The sequence below is a fragment of the Pocillopora verrucosa genome, chromosome 4 (assembly GCF_036669915.1).
Source record: "Pocillopora verrucosa isolate sample1 chromosome 4, ASM3666991v2, whole genome shotgun sequence".
NCBI lineage: Eukaryota > Metazoa > Cnidaria > Anthozoa > Scleractinia > Pocilloporidae > Pocillopora > Pocillopora verrucosa.
The window spans coordinates 21,226,531-21,244,561 of record NC_089315.1 but is presented as its reverse complement, the minus strand read 5'-3'; the positions used below and the strand labels follow the sequence as shown (position 1 = coordinate 21,244,561).

At 37.9% G+C, this 18,031-nt stretch overlaps 1 protein-coding gene across 2 annotated transcripts; it reads right to left on the bottom strand.

The window, feature by feature from the left end:
• Window positions 1–201: 201 nt before the first annotated feature.
• On the bottom strand, window positions 202–14,660 carry LOC131773097 (synergin gamma). 2 transcript variants are annotated; one of them, XM_059089068.2, is made up of 13 exons: window positions 14,379–14,660; window positions 13,629–13,726; window positions 12,488–12,947; window positions 12,132–12,392; window positions 9,373–9,984; window positions 8,691–8,986; window positions 7,631–7,720; window positions 7,032–7,376; window positions 4,691–5,980; window positions 3,372–3,522; window positions 2,466–2,522; window positions 1,941–2,032; window positions 202–972 (listed from the first exon to the last, which is right to left on the bottom strand). In XM_059089068.2, the coding sequence occupies exons 1-13, from the start codon at window positions 14,437–14,439 to the stop codon at window positions 736–738; spliced, it is 4,050 nt and encodes a 1,349-aa protein (XP_058945051.1). In that variant the 5' UTR covers window positions 14,440–14,660; the 3' UTR covers window positions 202–735. The 2 variants fall into 2 exon arrangements, 1 of the variants encoding a protein (XP_058945051.1); XR_010717315.1 differs by lacking the exons at window positions 202–972; window positions 1,941–2,032; window positions 2,466–2,522 and adding an exon at window positions 3,938–4,004 and having other exon boundaries at window positions 3,398–3,522.
• Window positions 14,661–18,031: the final 3,371 nt, after the last annotated feature.

The window sequence follows — 18,031 nt, the reverse complement described above, 5'->3', positions numbered from 1 at the left end:
GGAAAGTTTATATAGGTGAGACCAGAAGACCCACCAGGGGCAGAAGCAAATGGCACAATCACAATCTGCCTTTCTGTTGAGAACCAGTCACTCATTAAGGTAGATCAAACTTCATAAGGTGACCCTAACCAGTCCACTGTCTCATCTGAATACTTGCAGTATGCAGCTGAAGCATTGTAATCCACATCAGAAGCAAAAATGTTGTGAGAGTCAAGAGTACTTTATTACTATCGTAATCATTATTCACTTCAAATAATTATGAACTTTTTGATAACAACAAGCTAACCATATTTAATGCAAAAAGAGGATTCTTCGATCCAATGAAAAGTCTGGATTGGAATTCTAGTTACCAAAACCTCACAACCTAACAAGTATATTCACTATATCTTTCCAATAAATTATGATTAAAATACTGATGGATGATACTTTAGTATTCTTCATCAATCTTATTTATCTAAAATACATGTTTTACTATTCCATTCTGTTTAATTTGTCAGTCAGCCTTCTACCATTTTTTACTTTAAACCTGAATGTTCTTAAATTACAAACAGTTATTCTTCCCAACAGATGGATTGTTGGGTTAACTTTTGAAGGTTTGTGCACTTTTGCAGAAATTTATTTTACTTTCTAATTCTTACAATGTATTTCTCAAGTCTATAGCTGTAACATTACAGTATCAAGATTGTGTATTGATGCTGGACATTGATGTCATTCATGGCCAGTAAAAACAACTGGTTATATTAAACTGTTAATTGGCAACAGAGCAGGAAGAACAGAATCCACTCTATTACACCAAAAGTTTGCACATGTGCAATGGTACTGTCTGCCTCCATATGTGAGTTTCCCATCACTGTGTTTGGATGAATCTTGTGAACCCTTGTCAACATTCAAAAGACAAATTCCACAAGCTGAACGTCCATCTTCACTAACTGAGACATGATGGGTTGAGAAATCTAAACTACTCCTTGGTGGCTATCATTACAGAAAACAAGTAAAACATTGTTAGATAATGAATGCAAAGAGAGGCTTTATGTCATAACTAATAATAAAATGAGATTTGATAGAGAACTAAGTATGTCTTCAAATCTGTAGTATCCATGAGCTAACTAGTCATGCAAGTCATTCTAGTTACCATCTACAACTGTCTGACTACCAAAGATAACTGTTCCATTACCTTAGATAACTATCTGGTTACCTGAGATAAATATCTGGTTACCATAGATAATATTTTAGTTACCTGAGATGACTGTTTGGTTATCTTTGATAAATGTGTGGTTACCATGGTTAACAGCCAGGTTACTAATGGAACTGTCTGGTTACCAAGATATATTTCTTGTTACCAAATATGATATTACTGTCTCTTCACCTGATATAACTGTCTGGTTTTCATGGATAACTCTCTGGTTACCCAAGATGACTGTTTTGGTTGCCAATACACTATATTTGTCTGGTTACTAACAATAACTGTCTGGTTCCCATAAACAGCCATCTAGTTAACCTAGGTAATTGTCTAGATACCATGGATAACCCTTCTGGTTACCTACATAACTGTCTGCCTAACATATATAGCTTATTTAGCTCAAAACCAGCTTGCGCTTGGTCATCAGAATGCCATTTATGGACCTAATGACAATGATGACTAGAGTAAATAATGCTGTCAAATAAAATTTTTAAGCTGGAAAGTAGAACAATGGTTGGTAACAGAACCATAGGTGGTTACAGGGCTGTGTCATGAGGTTCTAGCTGTATTAATATTTATAATTAACAATTTGGACCCCCTTTTGTTTCTCTGTGGCCAGCATTTTTAGTAAGCCCTAATTAATTTTAGTTGTGCAGCTAGTGAAATTTTAAAAAGTTTTGTTGTAGTATAAAATCCACTCTTAAGCATTTGTTTATGGATACAAAGTTTGCCAATAACTACCAAAAAAAAAGCTGCTTACTGAAAGGGTGGAACCAGAAAGGAAGTTTGCAATGTTTTTCCATGTGCTCTCAATCTCCTGGTGGATATCTTTCAGCTTTGTGTTATTTGGTGCTGTGGAAAGACAAGGCATTAAATATTCAGTGAACAGCAACTTGTTTGAGAAAAGAAAAATAAGTATCAAACAATGCCCCATTGTCACAACTTAATAACTTCTACCAATAACTAATTCCTCCTCAGATATTAATTGCAGCTTTAGCTGACACTTTGTTTCCACATTCATGAGAAGTTGCCTCGACAAGCACTGTTAATTTCTAGCAATCTCATTTCACCACTCTAAACATAACATGGTAAACTTTTGTTTCAGTAGTATTTCATACATAACATCCTAATCACAAAGTTGTCTGGACATATATTAATCCTCATAATTTCATTTTACTTATCATTTTTCTGTTTTTATTTTATTTTCATATACACAAATCTCTTTTTTTATACTAAACAAGCATAATAATTCTTACAAAGATCTGAAGAAAGTCAAAAGAGCTACCTGATTTGGTTACTGATGCATTTATCCTTAGTGTAACTCTGTAAATTTCAACTATGGCTACAAGAGTAACAAAACATCACTAGTGAGAAATGCTGTATCTTCAATTACTAATAAGTGGAAAAGGACTGATTGGACAATTTGGAGAGTAATTGAGCTAGTAACCTCAAACTGGCTGAACAAGGAGCTTGAGACTGATTTACAATTATTTGCATAGGTACCCTTGAAATGTACACATGAAGTTGCATTACTCATTAATTGTGTCAACAACAAATTTATTGACCATACAATCCTTATAGCATCCATTTAAAATTACATTTCTCACATTGTACACTTTTGCAATTGAAAATTTTTCCCATTTTTCTCAGTAACACATCATTATTTGAATCATTTTTGTTTCTAGCTAAAGCATAAGACTGCTGTCACTCATGATTTGTTCTTAATTTTAATTGGTTGGCACTGACTGGGTTGTTATATCTAAATTGGTGGTAACATTTACTCTTTTGAACTGTCCACAACTTGTTTGTAATTGAACAGGCCAAATCAGAAAGTCAGCTGGTCCTGCAACAGCTCATTAACCTGCAAATAAGGGTTGCTAGGAACCTATCAGATTTAAGCAATCTGTTATTAACACAATTATGTTTCTCTAATAAGTCCTACAAGTTTGAATAGTTCTACTCAAGTTTGAAACACAAACTACTTTCTTTGAATCTACATGAGATTTGATAATGTTTGAAAATAATTATGCTACAAAATCTTCTATCTTCACTCATTTCAAGTCCCTCTACCTCCTTTCTTTCTCCAATCAAGTTTGCACTTCATGTATACCACTTGATAAACACATATCCTTTGCCAAAATATTTTTACCCATATCTTCTCCACCATCCAAAGTTACACCACCAAAAATACCTGAAAAATATGTGGCTCCTTCTTTGGACCCCAGGACCTCCTCCTTCACAGATTGCTCAACCATTTTCTGAATTGACAATGTAGCGGTTGCCAATGTTAAAAGGCAGCTGTTAAGACAACGGCTCCATGCATTTGCATGTTGATCCACATCCTGAACAAAAATTATCCATCAATTTTCCCTTAGCCTTAAACAATCACTATGCCAATAAACTAATTTATCATATTTTCAGCTAGAGATGAAAATCAGATGTTTTGAATGTATCTTGGTATACTTATTATTGACTTTTACATACAAATGCATCTCTTCAGCCTCAAATGAAAAGAGAAAGCAGAGGATTAAAGTTGATACCTCTTTGGTACCATTTAAAAGTGAAAAAAATTAGTAATGATGTGCTCAGAACAACTCAGTTTACCAGCTCAAGACCCACCTTCAAGTGTTATGGTTAAATCAAACAAATCAAAGATGTCTAAAGGAAATTGAGACCTCTCCTTGCCATGTCAGAGAAAAAGACACTCAACTGAACAACCAAAAAAAATTATTTAACTATACTGAAGAAAGTACTTACCGTATTTATTCGCCTATAAGCCGATCTCGGCTATAAGCCGAGACCCTAAACTTTTTCATGTCAGCAGCTGTTGCATTGAAATAAAAAATAAACACAAAACATTCGGCTATAAGCCGAGACCTAATAATTGCAAAGTACTCCACGCGTGTCGTTAACTGAGATAAATTAACATAAACCGAAAACAAAAGGAGCTTCCCTCTCGGAAAACATGCAACCAAAAAGTAGGTTATGAATAAACATAGATCATTCTAGATCGCTAGAGATTACGGAATCAGTGAATCGATGGTGCGTCGCTGGCGAAAAGATCAAGCGAACCTGTTTAATGGTGAGCTTAAAATGTCAGCAAAGCGAAAGACGATGGGCTGCTTTTCGCCAAAGTATCCTGAATTGGATCAAACAATACTGGACTGGTTTTCAGAGCAGAGGAGTCAAGGTAAGTCTTTCGTTTCTTTAAAACAATGAGAAGCTTCGATCAGCTGATATCTGTCAGATCGTGTTGCAATGTTTACACAAACCGTGGGAATGACCGCTTCTGATTGGCCAGTTTTTCATGTTGTCAAATTTCGAATCTTGTTAAGCACCCGTAAATTTTTTTTGGCGAAAATACTCGGCTATGAGCCGAACCCCCTACCTTGGCGAGAATTTACCTGTTCTCAGTTTAATTTGTTGGAAAAATCGCTCGGCTTATAGGCGAATAAATACGGTAACAATCAGCTGATTTCAAAACAACAAAGCAAAATCTATGTAACATACCCCAGAATCATGTGAAAGGACCTTGTAACGTTCTGTAGGCTCCAATGACACTGAGTTAATGAGTGAGTCACTATTAGAAGAGGAACGTGGTCTGCTGCTGCTAGCATTTGATGGACCTGTAACAAATGACCCAAATGCTCCAAATTCATCATGATCATCTTTTCCAGGTGCAGGTTTAGCCAGATTTGTCTTGCCAAATGAGTTAAAACTACCAAAATCATTATTATGATTTTCAACAGAAGCTGTTGTAGGCTGTGGATCCAGTTGAGCATTTCCAAACACACCAAAGGACTGACTCTGTAAAGCATCTGTAGATTTAAATTCCCCAAAGTCACTGTTGTTCCCAGACTTAAATTGGTCAGCTACCTCAAAGCCTCCAAAATCAGCAAATCCATCATCATCCAATGTACCTTCCATCACTGCCGTCTGCTGAACATTGAAAATTCCATCTCCAGAGCTAAAATCAGCATCTCTAATGGCACCATATTTGTCCTCAGTTTTCTTAGTCAAACAAGTGGTTTGAGGAGGGTCACTGACCAACATTGGAAAACCTACAAAGCTGCTCTGGTTTCCTTTGGACTCCTGCTTGGTATTATCAACCTGTTCTTTTCTTTCAGTTAATTTTCTTCCTCCATCTTCAAATCTTGGCAAGCTTTGACTTTCAACACCTCCAAAACCAGATGGCGGAGAATGACTGGAGAGTTTAAACTTTTCCAGGGCTGAAGCAAGCTTTTCAGTACCATGAGAACTAGAACTTACACCACTTTTGTTAGAAATCGGTCCTGGACTATGCTGAAAGTTACCAAAGTCATCCATTCCCACCAGGTTGTTGTCACCATTGCTTATTGCAAACTCAGAAGAGTTACTGAGAGCTGCTCTGGGAGGTAATTCAACTTCCTTTACTTCACATGTCTTAATCTTGTTGTCAAGGTTTCCACTCCCTTTGAAATTTTCAAATTCTTGTACAGTGGTTTGCAGCTGGTCTTGTTTTTTTGACTCTTGCAAAGGAGCAGCATGAAAAGTCTCAGATTGCTTCCCAGTCTGGAACTCACCAAAATCCTCCTCTGAGGACTTTGAAGTAAGCATAGGAGGATCATTGAAACCTAGACTTGTCTGACTACTTCCTGTCTGGAAACTACCAAAATCATTATCTTTTATTTGGCTGGAGTTTTTGTTCACCTCAGTTGTCATGCTAAATAAAGTTGCCTTGCTCTTGAAATTTCCCAAGTCATCCTGTTGTAGACTTTTATTCTGGTAAGTCTGGCCTTGGAAATCACCAAACTCATCCTCCTATGGATGAAATTGAAAGAGGTACACATGTTCAAACATGGTTTGGTTGATCACACCTAAGGTTAAAGGTATGGGATATGGGATATGCTTGTTATTTCCAAAGAAAGTACCATGAAGGTTTATCAGCTTCCTTAGGAAAAATCAGAGGCAATGTGCCAGTTTTCACAAAACATGGCTATTCTGTTTCTGTTGTTCAAGCAGGCCACCACCACACTCAACAAATTGATTGAAAATCAGCACTACAAATGGTTGAGAAGGGAATTATTGATTACATTCCATTCACTCAGACATTTCACCCTTACAACCACGCAGTTAAATGTATCATTTTTAAAAACTTTAAATTAATTCAAAATGATTCAGAGACTAGTACTATCTTTTTGCAGTCTCCACTAATTTCAAACATCACAACAACATATTAAGCAACTTTTTTTATTTCACATTAATGACCAATGAGGAACTTTGAAATGCACAATGCAAAACTTGAATTTTCATTCATAATGTAGAGAAAATGTCAGGACCCAAGAGATCCGTTAAGATCACTGATCAGTTCACGTGTACCTTCACCAATATTGTCCACTGCATAACTTGTACTTATTGCAAAAAGTTATACATTGGTGAAACAGGAAGACGACTTAAGGTGACCAATTCCAAGAACACCTTTGCGACATAGAAAGAAATAACATGGATGCATCTAAACCAGTTGCTAGACAATCTAATGATTCTAAGCAGCATATGGCAGTTTGTGGCCTTTTCCAACATCTTGGCAGTTTGGAAAGCCATACAACTCTAGAACAAAAATTTAATATATTTCAAATTGGCACTCTTAGTCCCCATGGTATCAACAAGTACTTTCCATTAAACCAATATACTCTTGTTTGCTTGTCACCATATTTCCATCTATAGCATAGCTCCATTTTCTGCATATAAACACTCACACAACCCACAGTTACCTACCATCACTCTGACAAAGGGCTAATGCTCAAAACATCAGCTTTTAACTCTTTATGGTGGCCAATTTAAGTTATCAACTCAGTTGATAATACTAAATTACCTTAGGAAAGTGTTCATTAGTATTGCCATCTTCTTTTTTGTTCCACCCAAAACCAGCTTGAAATAGAGGTACTCCGCCACTTTGTAGCTGAGCATTAACAGCAGGTTGTTCAGAGGATTGAAATACCCCAAATCTTTCATTGGACTCCACTGAAGGTGATGCTGCAATGTTGCTCACATCAGGTTGAGAAACAGCCCTAAATACACTATACCTGTCATTTGGGTCAATGGTCTGATTGCTGGAGGCACCACTAAGATGTCCCATTGATACATTTTCCTCTAAAGATCCCCTATCTTTGGACTCTTCATGTAACGACTCTGAGAAACTCCAGCCTCGCCCTTTATTCTAGTAGATGTAATAAAATGAAATAAACTTGTTAAACTGTTTCACATAACTCATTGTCCTGCTATTTCAGACTAATATAAAATTACAAAGCCTTTCCACAATACCACCAGCAAAAAGCTGTAAGTTGTGAATTTGAGAACTCAGTTTGGTCTAACTCACTATTCCTGTCAACTGCTATTTGAATTAAAAACGTACCACCTGATTGTGATAATGTTTAACTAGTACACACAATGCAGTAAGACATACACCTGTACCTGCAACACATCCTCAGGAATGGATGGAATAGGAGCAGCCTTACAAGTTCCCAACTTCTCAAGAGTAAGCCGTTCTGTTTTTAAACCAGCCTATAATTTTTCACAAAGGATACCAAGATAAAAAAAAGTAATAATGTAAAAAGGTAATACACTATAACAACAATAGAAGTGCTAACCAGTCTTTTACTCATTTCCTATGTTTTGGCCACATTGACATAGGTCAGGTAATGTATTGTGCAGGTAAAGTAAAGTAAAGTAAAGTAATGCAAATTAAGTGACCCAACACATTTGGGTAGATAAATGCACGGCCTGATATAAAGTGTGGAGTTGATTGCTTGATTCAACTGAAGACTAAGTAAGTGAGCAAATTCAGACAGTCTGAGAATCATGATTGTTAATGGTAAATGAAGTATAACACACTATTACTGATGTTTGCTGGTAGACAATATATTGAACTGTAAGCAGATTATGTTTGGCATTGCAAGCTAATGTACTGTTATGTAAGTGATACATTATGTGAGCAAAGAATGTGAAATATGACATCAGTGTGTCATGAAAACTCTGCAAACTCTGCAAACTCTAGGGCCACACATGACTGTTGCCCAACCATTTAACATCTAAAAGACAATGATAGCTGATAAAACCTAACCACACTTATAAAAGGTTTTCCTGACAATCTGCTCATACCCAATCAAACAAAGTAAATAGAGAAGAAATCCCATTGGATAAAACTTATAAACTTATTTCAATTTGTAAAACAGTTGAAACTTTGACATAATTTAGTCACACCCTTACCCCTCTGAATGATTTTACTATGCCAAACAGACAGCTACAAATAAACCTATCTGTCACATATCTGTTGCAGTACTGCATATTCTCTGTAATGGTTTTTAATTCATACCTGCAGAATATCTGCAAAGATGTTTGCAAATATTTGACAGATATATAGGAAATTTCAAATATCTGTAAACTATCTATGCCAATCCACATGTATCTAATACATATGTAGGAGAACAAAGAGTTAATTATGTAATGACACTGAAAATAAATGAACATCTACCTGACCCAGAGCAACCAATCCTAACACAATTCTCAGTTCCAACATGTTAAGCTGACCCGGAACTGCTCTATTAGCCTGGTTCCAAATATGACCAAGCTGGTCACGAGGAAGATCAGAAGCCATGAGGATGGGAAACAAACCACTAGTGTCAATAAGATCATCACATGGATTGCTTGTTCTCTCTGCTATCTCTTTATAAATTCCTGGAAGGTCTGTACCATGAACACACCACTCAGGAAGACTTACACCATACAACAGCTCTAGTTTCCTTTCAGTTGTGTCTTCAGCTTCAGTATCTGAAAGATACATAAAAATAAAACATCACTTGAAAATACTTTAAACAGCATTTTTTTTAAGTTTCAAGACCTCCCTAGTCATAATAGTGCTAATGATCTACTAAGTTTGTCAACTTTGTGGCTTGATTGAAAATGTTGAATACCTTACTTTTAGAGAATTATGTTTGAAAATATTACTGAACAATACATCATTTCCTAATATGAGACTACTTTCCAAAATTGTCAGTGACAACATTCTCTTTCAGGTCCATATCATTTCCTCAGTTCTATGGTTACCCTTCATGAATGACAAAATTGTGTTGGGACTACACCCTGATAATAGAATTTCATTATTCTAGGATAATAGCATCATATTTTTAGCTCTGTAAGAGAGCTTACATTCTGACCTGTTTCCTGGGTAGATTCTGTTGAATGTTGTTGCAAGTTAGACTCTCCACCAGTTTCACCTCCATAATGGCCAATAGTAGGTGATGGATAAACATTATCTGGGGCTAATTTGCTTATTGGGAAGGTTGTGCCTTGCTGATTTCCAATGCCAATTTGCTTATGATGTGTGTCTGTTAGTGGCATTGTTCCTCCACTTGGTGTATTCTTGGCAACATCGGAAACCATCTCTGATGCACTAGTCCCCACAAGCTGGGTTATATGACCTCCTTGGGTAGATACAATGTGTATGCTTCTGCTTCTGTGACTGGAATCTCCCACAAAAAGAGGCACCTGGCTCCCTTGAGCAACATCAGAAGGTCCAACCCATGAGGTTGCAGTTGGAGCACAGACACCTGTTGTTTGCACTCCATGCAAAGATAAAGTTGCCGACATATTTTGTGTAGGTGGAAAACTGTTGTGCTGAATTTGATTTGCAGAACTGGTGGCAAAAATGTTCCTGGATGGTTCTCCAATAGTACCATGGAATAACTGAGTTTGAGAAAACACATTCATGTTGCCACCAACATTAGGAGAGGCTGGTGCACCTGAACCCATAGCATGAAAGGAACTACCTGTAGGTTTAGTGAGTTGGAAACAAGGTTATTAATTCTGGTTGTGAGCCTTGTCTGGGATTACAAATTCATGTTTTTCAGAGGAAACAGGACTGAGAGAAGAGAGGTGAGACTTTGCCGGGACACAGAAAAGTGAACAGGTCGCTGAGCAATTAAAAAAGGAAGCAACCCTAGTTGAATTTCTAAACATTTTAAGACCATATTGAAAGATAAGGTTTCTCATTAGAGTCCAATCAAAGTGCTCTGTGAGCAAACTCGTGAATTGACACAAGGTTTTTTTAGATTATGTTTAATGTTATCTGGTTTAGGGAATTTTGTGGTTGATTGCCATATCTAGAGTACGAGCAGTAGTTCAGTGTTCGCTAATGTAGCAAAGAAACAAAGTAACGTTGGGATAAGAAGGCATTACAATTGAAATGATCATGCTATTACATTTGACAAGGTGGATGATGTCATGTGTTTTTAACGTCTATCATTTTTGTTTCAAAAGAAAAGGTTGGAAGTAAATGTGGGTGAAAAGTGAAATTTACTGTCTTTCGTTGTAAATATTAGAAAATCAAGGCAATACTGTCTTAATGAAAACATTAACGATTCCCTCTTTATCAAATGAGACAAACGGGAACGAGGTTTGAGTGATATAACTAAGCCAAGCCTGCCACCGTCATTTCGGATCTCTGTCTGGGTAGATTTAAGTCACGTGCTAGGCAACGTATAATCAATAACAAGATAGAATTTCATTTCAGGCCTATTTATCAATTTTATGGTGTGTAACTTTCGCATTTTAGTACGTTGTATGTATGTTGAATCTTCAAATTGTCTTGAAACTTAAAAGAAAATTGTTCTTTAAAAATCCACTGAAAATCGGTAGCTAAAATTGTTTGTTTAGGTTTTATTTGATTTTCGTGTTAACTTGTTATTTCGTCAGTCGCCGGCATCTTTTGTTGTTTCACACAGGAAAAACACACGCGATGAAACGTATGATCAATTTTGTCCTCAATCTCACGCTATAACAGAAAAAGCTTTTGAACATCTGTAAACTCCGAGCGCTTCGCAGTAAGTGATATTTTCAACGAATCTTCGGATTGTTTTCAAGTTCAAGGATTGTAAATTACAATTTTATGAAAAACGAAGGTTGTTCTGTTATTTCAGTGTGAATCCTTGCATGCCTGCCAGTCGCTGGCGCCGCTAGTTGAAACTTAAACGAAAAAAAAAAACTCTTTTAAGATTATCATTGGCTTCTTTTTCACCCCACCACTATTCTTAGCAACAAAGGTCACCATTTCGTCTGTTTATTGCTCGCCAAAAACTATCAAATGCACTCAAAAGCCTAAAATCTAAAAAAAGTTTACAGGAATTGACCAATCGAGCGAGCGAGCGAGCGAGCGAATGCCATTCCCCACATCGTATCTATAACTCACTCTTGTGCATGCGCGCAATTCACGAGTTAAAAATGCTAACAGTTATCCAATTATACATTGTATAGTTTCTGGAGCATGCTTCCCTTTTAAGAAGGAAATACTAATGTTATGTATCATGTCACAAATAAAATAAATTTCATCAGTAAAACTTTTTACCACAACATAATAAAGAACAATCAAATCCTTGACCTCACACTTTTAAATAAAGGTAGATACAAAATAAAGTTAGAGACAGTTTTTTTTTTAAGTCTTGTCACAAGCATGGGACAAAAAAAATTGGGACAAGGATCAAACTTCAGACCTTTGGATTCCGTGCTCTGATGTTCCACCACTGAGCCATACTCTGTGGTAAGCAAGGCCCATTACAAAGTTCACATCAAAAAAACTTACCACCTTTCTTATTCTATTTACAAGCCATAAAGTTATTTAACCCTTTAACTCCCAGAAGAGATTAATATGTAACTTCTTCCTATAATATCTAAACACTATCCAGCAAACAGGTTATGAGAATATACAAACTCATCAGGTAAAAATTGTTATCTTGATCTAACACCACATTCTTGTAACTTATTTATGAGGAAATGTGTAGCAGCTAAAGGGGAGAATTAATCAGATCTTGGGAATTAAAGAGTTAACAAGAAATTTAACAATGATATATGAGAAAAAAGTAAAAAAAAATTGAAGTGAATAAAATAAAATAAAAAATCCAAACAGTAATAAATAACAAACCTCCACCCTGTGCCATTACTTGAGCTGCTCCCTGAAAGTCACTGAAATCTGCATCACCACCACCACCACTTTGGGCTGGAAAAGATGGCCCTTGTGAAAAGTCCCCAAAGTCATCCATGTCATCAGGTTGCTTATTAGATGTCACTCCGCTTACCAGACCCGCTTGGGGATTCAAATGTCCTGAAGTCATAAATCCTGAACCCCACTGGCCTTGAGTGGGATCTGAAGACTGACTTGTGGCAATGCCACCAGGCCGGGAAACTATTAACATGGATAGTATATAGCACAGTTATAACAAATTAAATCTTTGATATTGTTTCACTAGAAATGAGTTTTAAAAGCATAACAATACTTACATATGCTGGATGCTTTTTTTGCTTGTAACTTGGATTCTGACTCCTTGCCAAGGGGCCCAATTAAATCAGCAATTGACGAATTTCCACTATTTTTGTTTTTACCAAACAAGCTGTTTAAAGCATCTGGGTTTGACAATTTTTTGGCAGTGAAAGACTGCTGACGTTTGCGTTGTTGAGCCTCAAATTGCTTTTTCTTGATTAGCTCCTCTTGTTTCTTAGCATTTTCTTCAGCTTGTTTTCTTTGCTGATCCATCCTCATTTGTTGCTGCTTTGGAAACTGGTGACCCAGCTGCACATTTGATGGAAATCCTCCAATTTGAAGACCACTCTGAGGTACATTTACCATTTGAGGTTCCATTTGAGACCTCACATGTGAGTTCATTTGAGGACCCATTTGTTGACTCATTTGAGATCCCATGGGTAACCCTATCTGATATCCAGGAAGAGGACTAGCAAACCTCTAAAAACAATTGAGAACAACACATAAAATCTCTTGGTCACATCAAACTTTACATCCTTGATATCACAGATACTATAAGTAAAGCATTTATTGACAGGTAGATGATCAAAAGTTTAGTTGATAAGAGCCGATGATGATCGGCTGATGGTCAGCTAAAAATCATTAATAGTCAGCCACTGGTAAACCAAGTCACCCCACTGATGGCTAGCTTGTGTCTTGGTCATGATATTGACAAACAATTTAGATTTTGGCCAACCATCAATGGTTGTGAACAATTTACTGACTAGTGGCTGACTAATGGATGACAGGTGACTAACTATTGATACTCAACAAGCCACTATCAACTGATATCAATTACTTTAAAACTGGTATACTGATTGGAAAAAAAGTAAGCTTATCAACTGGAAGACTGACGGATACAGAGTGTACATCAAGCACATCGACTTAAAGTACACGAAATCCTATCCTTCAACAGCAGGTGTTGAAGGCAAAGCCATCTAAAGAACTTTGCTTATAAAACGTACAAGAGGTGTGCCTCTAGATAAATACAAGCTCAAACTCAATGAACAAAATTTGTCTAGATTTTTAAACAATTTAATATTCTCAATCCTGGGTTTTTTCTGATACCAAATATAAATTTAATGGGGAGGTATTAAAATATTTACAATTATGATATCTCACCTGGCCTTGATGAGGACCAAAACCCTGAACACCATGTGGTTGTCCGAGTTGAAAACCTCCCATCTGTTGAAATGATGCTGGTATTTGACTGAAGTTACCTTGAAAGACAATGGCGAGATTAGATGGTAACATAAAGCTCTGACTAGCGACATTAATTTGTGTCAATATATAGCGTTCTCCTTTTCAGACAGTAACCAGTAAAATTTACCGCCAGTACTACCTCTTTATTACCGTTTGAAATTGCTTGGAATTCTTAAAAATTCAACAGGTAGAAGGATTCCTTTACCGGTTTGAAAACTTATTTTACCTGTTATGCTTAAAATAAGGAAGAACACTGAATATATCTTTTGTGCTCTCTCTTTAGTCAAACAATACAGGCGCACAGCACCAACCTCACCGTTTGCATGACCATGCATCACAGTATACAGGGTCTTTTTCAAGGTAAATAAAAAAGTTACCTTGCCGCATCGACTACCTTGGATTATCATTGTCATGTTATTGCACTTTATTTTTCTGTGAGACGACAGGGCATCGACGTAGAAGGGAGAGAGAAATTTGGAATGGTCTATAAGTTGGGTCTTAAAATGTATCGCCTATATATCAACATTGAGGGCGAGTATTACTACAAAAACTTTAATGCAAGGTTGCAAAATGAACTTATGTAACAACGTTTCGCCAAGACTGAGTTAGGTCTCGATACATCAGCACCTGCTCAATCCAGGATCCCCAAAAAGAGAGAGCCTTGCTTACCTTGATTTTGCGATGGAGTCATCTGCCCTGAAGCTGGAATGTTAAATTTATTGAAAGCCATTTTATTCTCTGCCTTCGTTACAAAGATCTTCACCGGAGGTTTAACGGAATAGAACAAATTATGAAAGAAAAATCAGATGAATCAAACGTCATCCGCTATAAATGAACTCCACTGAGAAGGTCGTGTATGCCACATTCAAACAGAACCACTTTGAAATTTAAAGTGCTTCTACAATTAAATTTAGGGAATATACGCCATGGCTGAATGCCATATAGACGACAAAATGGCTGACAATATATATGCTATAAGCTTCATGTAAAACTTACAATATGTCCTAGTTAGCTTTATTCTTCCACGTTAACCCACATCTACCCTAAGTTAGCCATGTTCTACCACGTTAACCCACATCTACCCTAAGTTAGCCATGTTCTACCACGTTAATCCACATCTACCCTAAGTTAACCATGTTCTACCACGGTAACCCACGACTACCATAGCTGAGCCATGTTCTACCACCTTGAGCAGCATCTACCCTAAGTTAACCATGTTCAACCACGTTAACCCTCATCTACCCTTAGTTAACCATGTTCTACCACATTTACCCACATCTACCCTAAGTTAACCATGTTCTACCACGGTCACCCACATCTACCCTTAGTTAACCAAGTTGTACCACGTTAACCCACATCTACCCTATGTTAGCCATGTTCTACCTCGTTAACCCACATCTACCATAAGTTAGCTATGTTCTACCTCGTTAACCCACATGTACCCTAAGTTAACCATGTTCTACCACGTTGACCCACATCTACAATAAGTTAGCCATGTTCTACCATGTTAACCCACATCCACCCTAAGTTAGCCATGTTCTACCACATGTACCCTAAGTTAACCATGTTCTACCACGTTAACCCACATCTACCCAAAGTTAACCATGTTCTATCTCGTTCACCCACATGTACCCTACGTTAACCATGTTCTACCACGTTGACCCACATCTACCATTAGTTAACCATGTTCTACCACGTTAACCCACATCTACCCAAAGTTAACCATGTTCTACCTCGTTCACCCACATGTACCCTAAGTTAACCGTGTTCTACCACGTTGACCCACATCTACCCTAAGTTAGCCATGTTCTGCCTCGTTAACCCACATCTACCATAAGTTAGCCATGTTCTACCACGTTAACCCACATCTACTCTACGTTAACCATGTTCTACCACGTTCACCCACATCTACCCTAATTTAACCATGTTCTACCACGTTAACCCACATCTACCATAAGTTAACCATGTTCTACCACGTTGACCCACATCTACCCTAAGTTAACCTTGTCCTACCACGTTAACCCACATCTACCCAAAGTTAGCCATGTCCTACCTCGTTAACCCACATCTACCATAAGTTAGCCATGTTCTACCACGTTGACCCACATCTACCCAAAGTTAACCATGTTGTACCACGTTAACCCACATCTACCCTAAGTTAGCCATGTTCTGCCTCGTTAACCCACATCTACCATAAGTTAGCCATGTTCTACCACGTTAACCCACATCTACGCTAAGTTAACCATGTTCTCCCACGTTGACCGAGATCTACCCTAAGTTAGCGATGTTCTACCACGTTAACCCACATCTACCCTAAGTTAGCCATGTCCTACCTCGTTAACCCACATCTACCATAAGTTAGCCATGTTCTACCACGTTGACTCACATCTATCCCAAGTTAATCATGTTGTACCACGTTAACCCACATCTACCCTAAGTTAGCCATGTTCTGCCTCGTTAACCAACATCTACCCTAAGTTAACCATGTTCTACCACGTTAACCCACATCTACCCAAAGTTAACCATGTTCTACCTCGTTCACCCACATCTACCCTAAGTTAACCATGTTCTACTACGTTGACCCACATCTACCCTAAGTTAACCATGTTGTACCACGTTGACCCACATCTACCCTAAGTTAACCATGTTCTACCACGTTGACCCACATCTACCCTAAGTTTACCATATTCTACCACGTTAACCCACTTCTACCATAAGTTAACCATGTTCTACCACGTTAACCCACATCTACCCTAAGTTAGCCATGTTCTATCACGTTTACCCACGTCTACCATAAGTTAACCATGTTCTTCCACGTTGACCCACATCTACCCTAAGTTAACCATGTTCTATTACGTTAACCCACATCTACCCTAGCTTAACCATGTTCTACCACGTTAACCCACATCTACTCTAACTTAGCCAAGTTCTACCACGTTGACCAACATCTACCCTACGTTAACCATGTTCTACCACGTTAACCCACATCTACTCTAAGTTAGCCAAGTTCTACCATTTTGACCAACATCTAACCTAAGTTAACCATGTTCTACCACGTTAACCCACATCTACTCCAAGTAAGCCAAGTTCTACCACGTTAACCCACAACCACCATAAGTTAGCCATGTTCTACCACGTTGACCCACATCTACCCAGAGTAAACCATGTTCTACCACGTTAACCCACATCTACTCTAAGTTAGCCAAGTTCTACCATTTTGACCACCATCTACCCTAAATTAACCATGTTCTACCACGTTCACCCACATCTACCCCAAGTTTACCATGTTCTACCACGTTAACCCACATCTACTCCAAGTAAGCCAAGTTCTACCACGTTAACCCACATTTACCATAAGTTAGCCATGTTCTACCTCGTTGACCCACATCTACCCAGAGTAAACCATGTTCTACCACGTTAACCCACATCTACTCTAAGTTAGCCAAGTTCTACCACGTTGACGAACATCTACCCTAAGTTAACCATGTTCTACCACGTTGACGAACATCTACCCTAAGTTAACCATGTTCTACCATGTTATACCACATCTACCCTAAGTTAGCCATGTTCTACCACGTTCACCCACCTCTACCCCAAGTTAACCATGTTCTACCACGTTAACTCACATCTTCCCTAAGTTAGCCATGTTCTACCACGTTAACCCACATTTACCCTAAGTTAACTACGTTGTACCACGTTAACCCACATCTACCCTAAGTTAGCCATGTTCTACCACGTTCAGCCACGTCTACCCTAAGCTAGCCATGTTCTACCACGTTCACCCACATCTACCCCAAGTTAACCATGTTCTACCTCGTTAACTCACATCTTCCCTAAGTTAGCCATGTTCTACCACGTTAACCCACATTTACCATAAGTTAACCATGTTCTACCACGTTAACCCATATTTACCTTAAGTTAACCATGTTCTACCACGTTAGCCAAAATCTACCCTAAGTTAGCCATGTTCTGCCACATTTACCCACATCTACCCTTAGTGAGCCATGTTGTACCACGCTAACCCACATCTACTCAGTTAGCCATGTTCTACCACGTTGATCCATGTCTACCCTTAGTTAACCATGTACTATCACGTTAACCCCCTTCTACCTTAATTTAACCAAGTTGTACAACCTTAACCTACACCTACCCCAAGTTAACCATGTTCTACCACGTTAACCCACATCTACCCTTAGTTAACTACGTTGTACCACGTTAACCCACATCTACCCCAAGTAAGCCAAGTTCTACCACGTTAACCCCCATCCACCCTTAGTTAAACACGTTGTACCACGTTAACCCTTATCTATCCTAAGTTAACC

Bases quoted from the DNA above. Each gene is read 5' to 3' on its own strand.
- LOC131773097 (XM_059089068.2), bottom strand. From the start codon at position 14,439: ATGGCTTTCAATAAATTTAACATTCCAGCTTCAGGGCAGATGACTCCA. The intron at 9,985-12,131 runs GTTTGTTATTTA...CTAAACCTACAG, and splicing joins AGTAATGGCACAGGGTGGAG to GTAGTTCCTTTCATGCTATG. The intron at 7,377-7,630 runs GTACAGGTGTAT...TACATCTACTAG, and splicing joins TTCCTGAGGATGTGTTGCAG to AATAAAGGGCGAGGCTGGAG.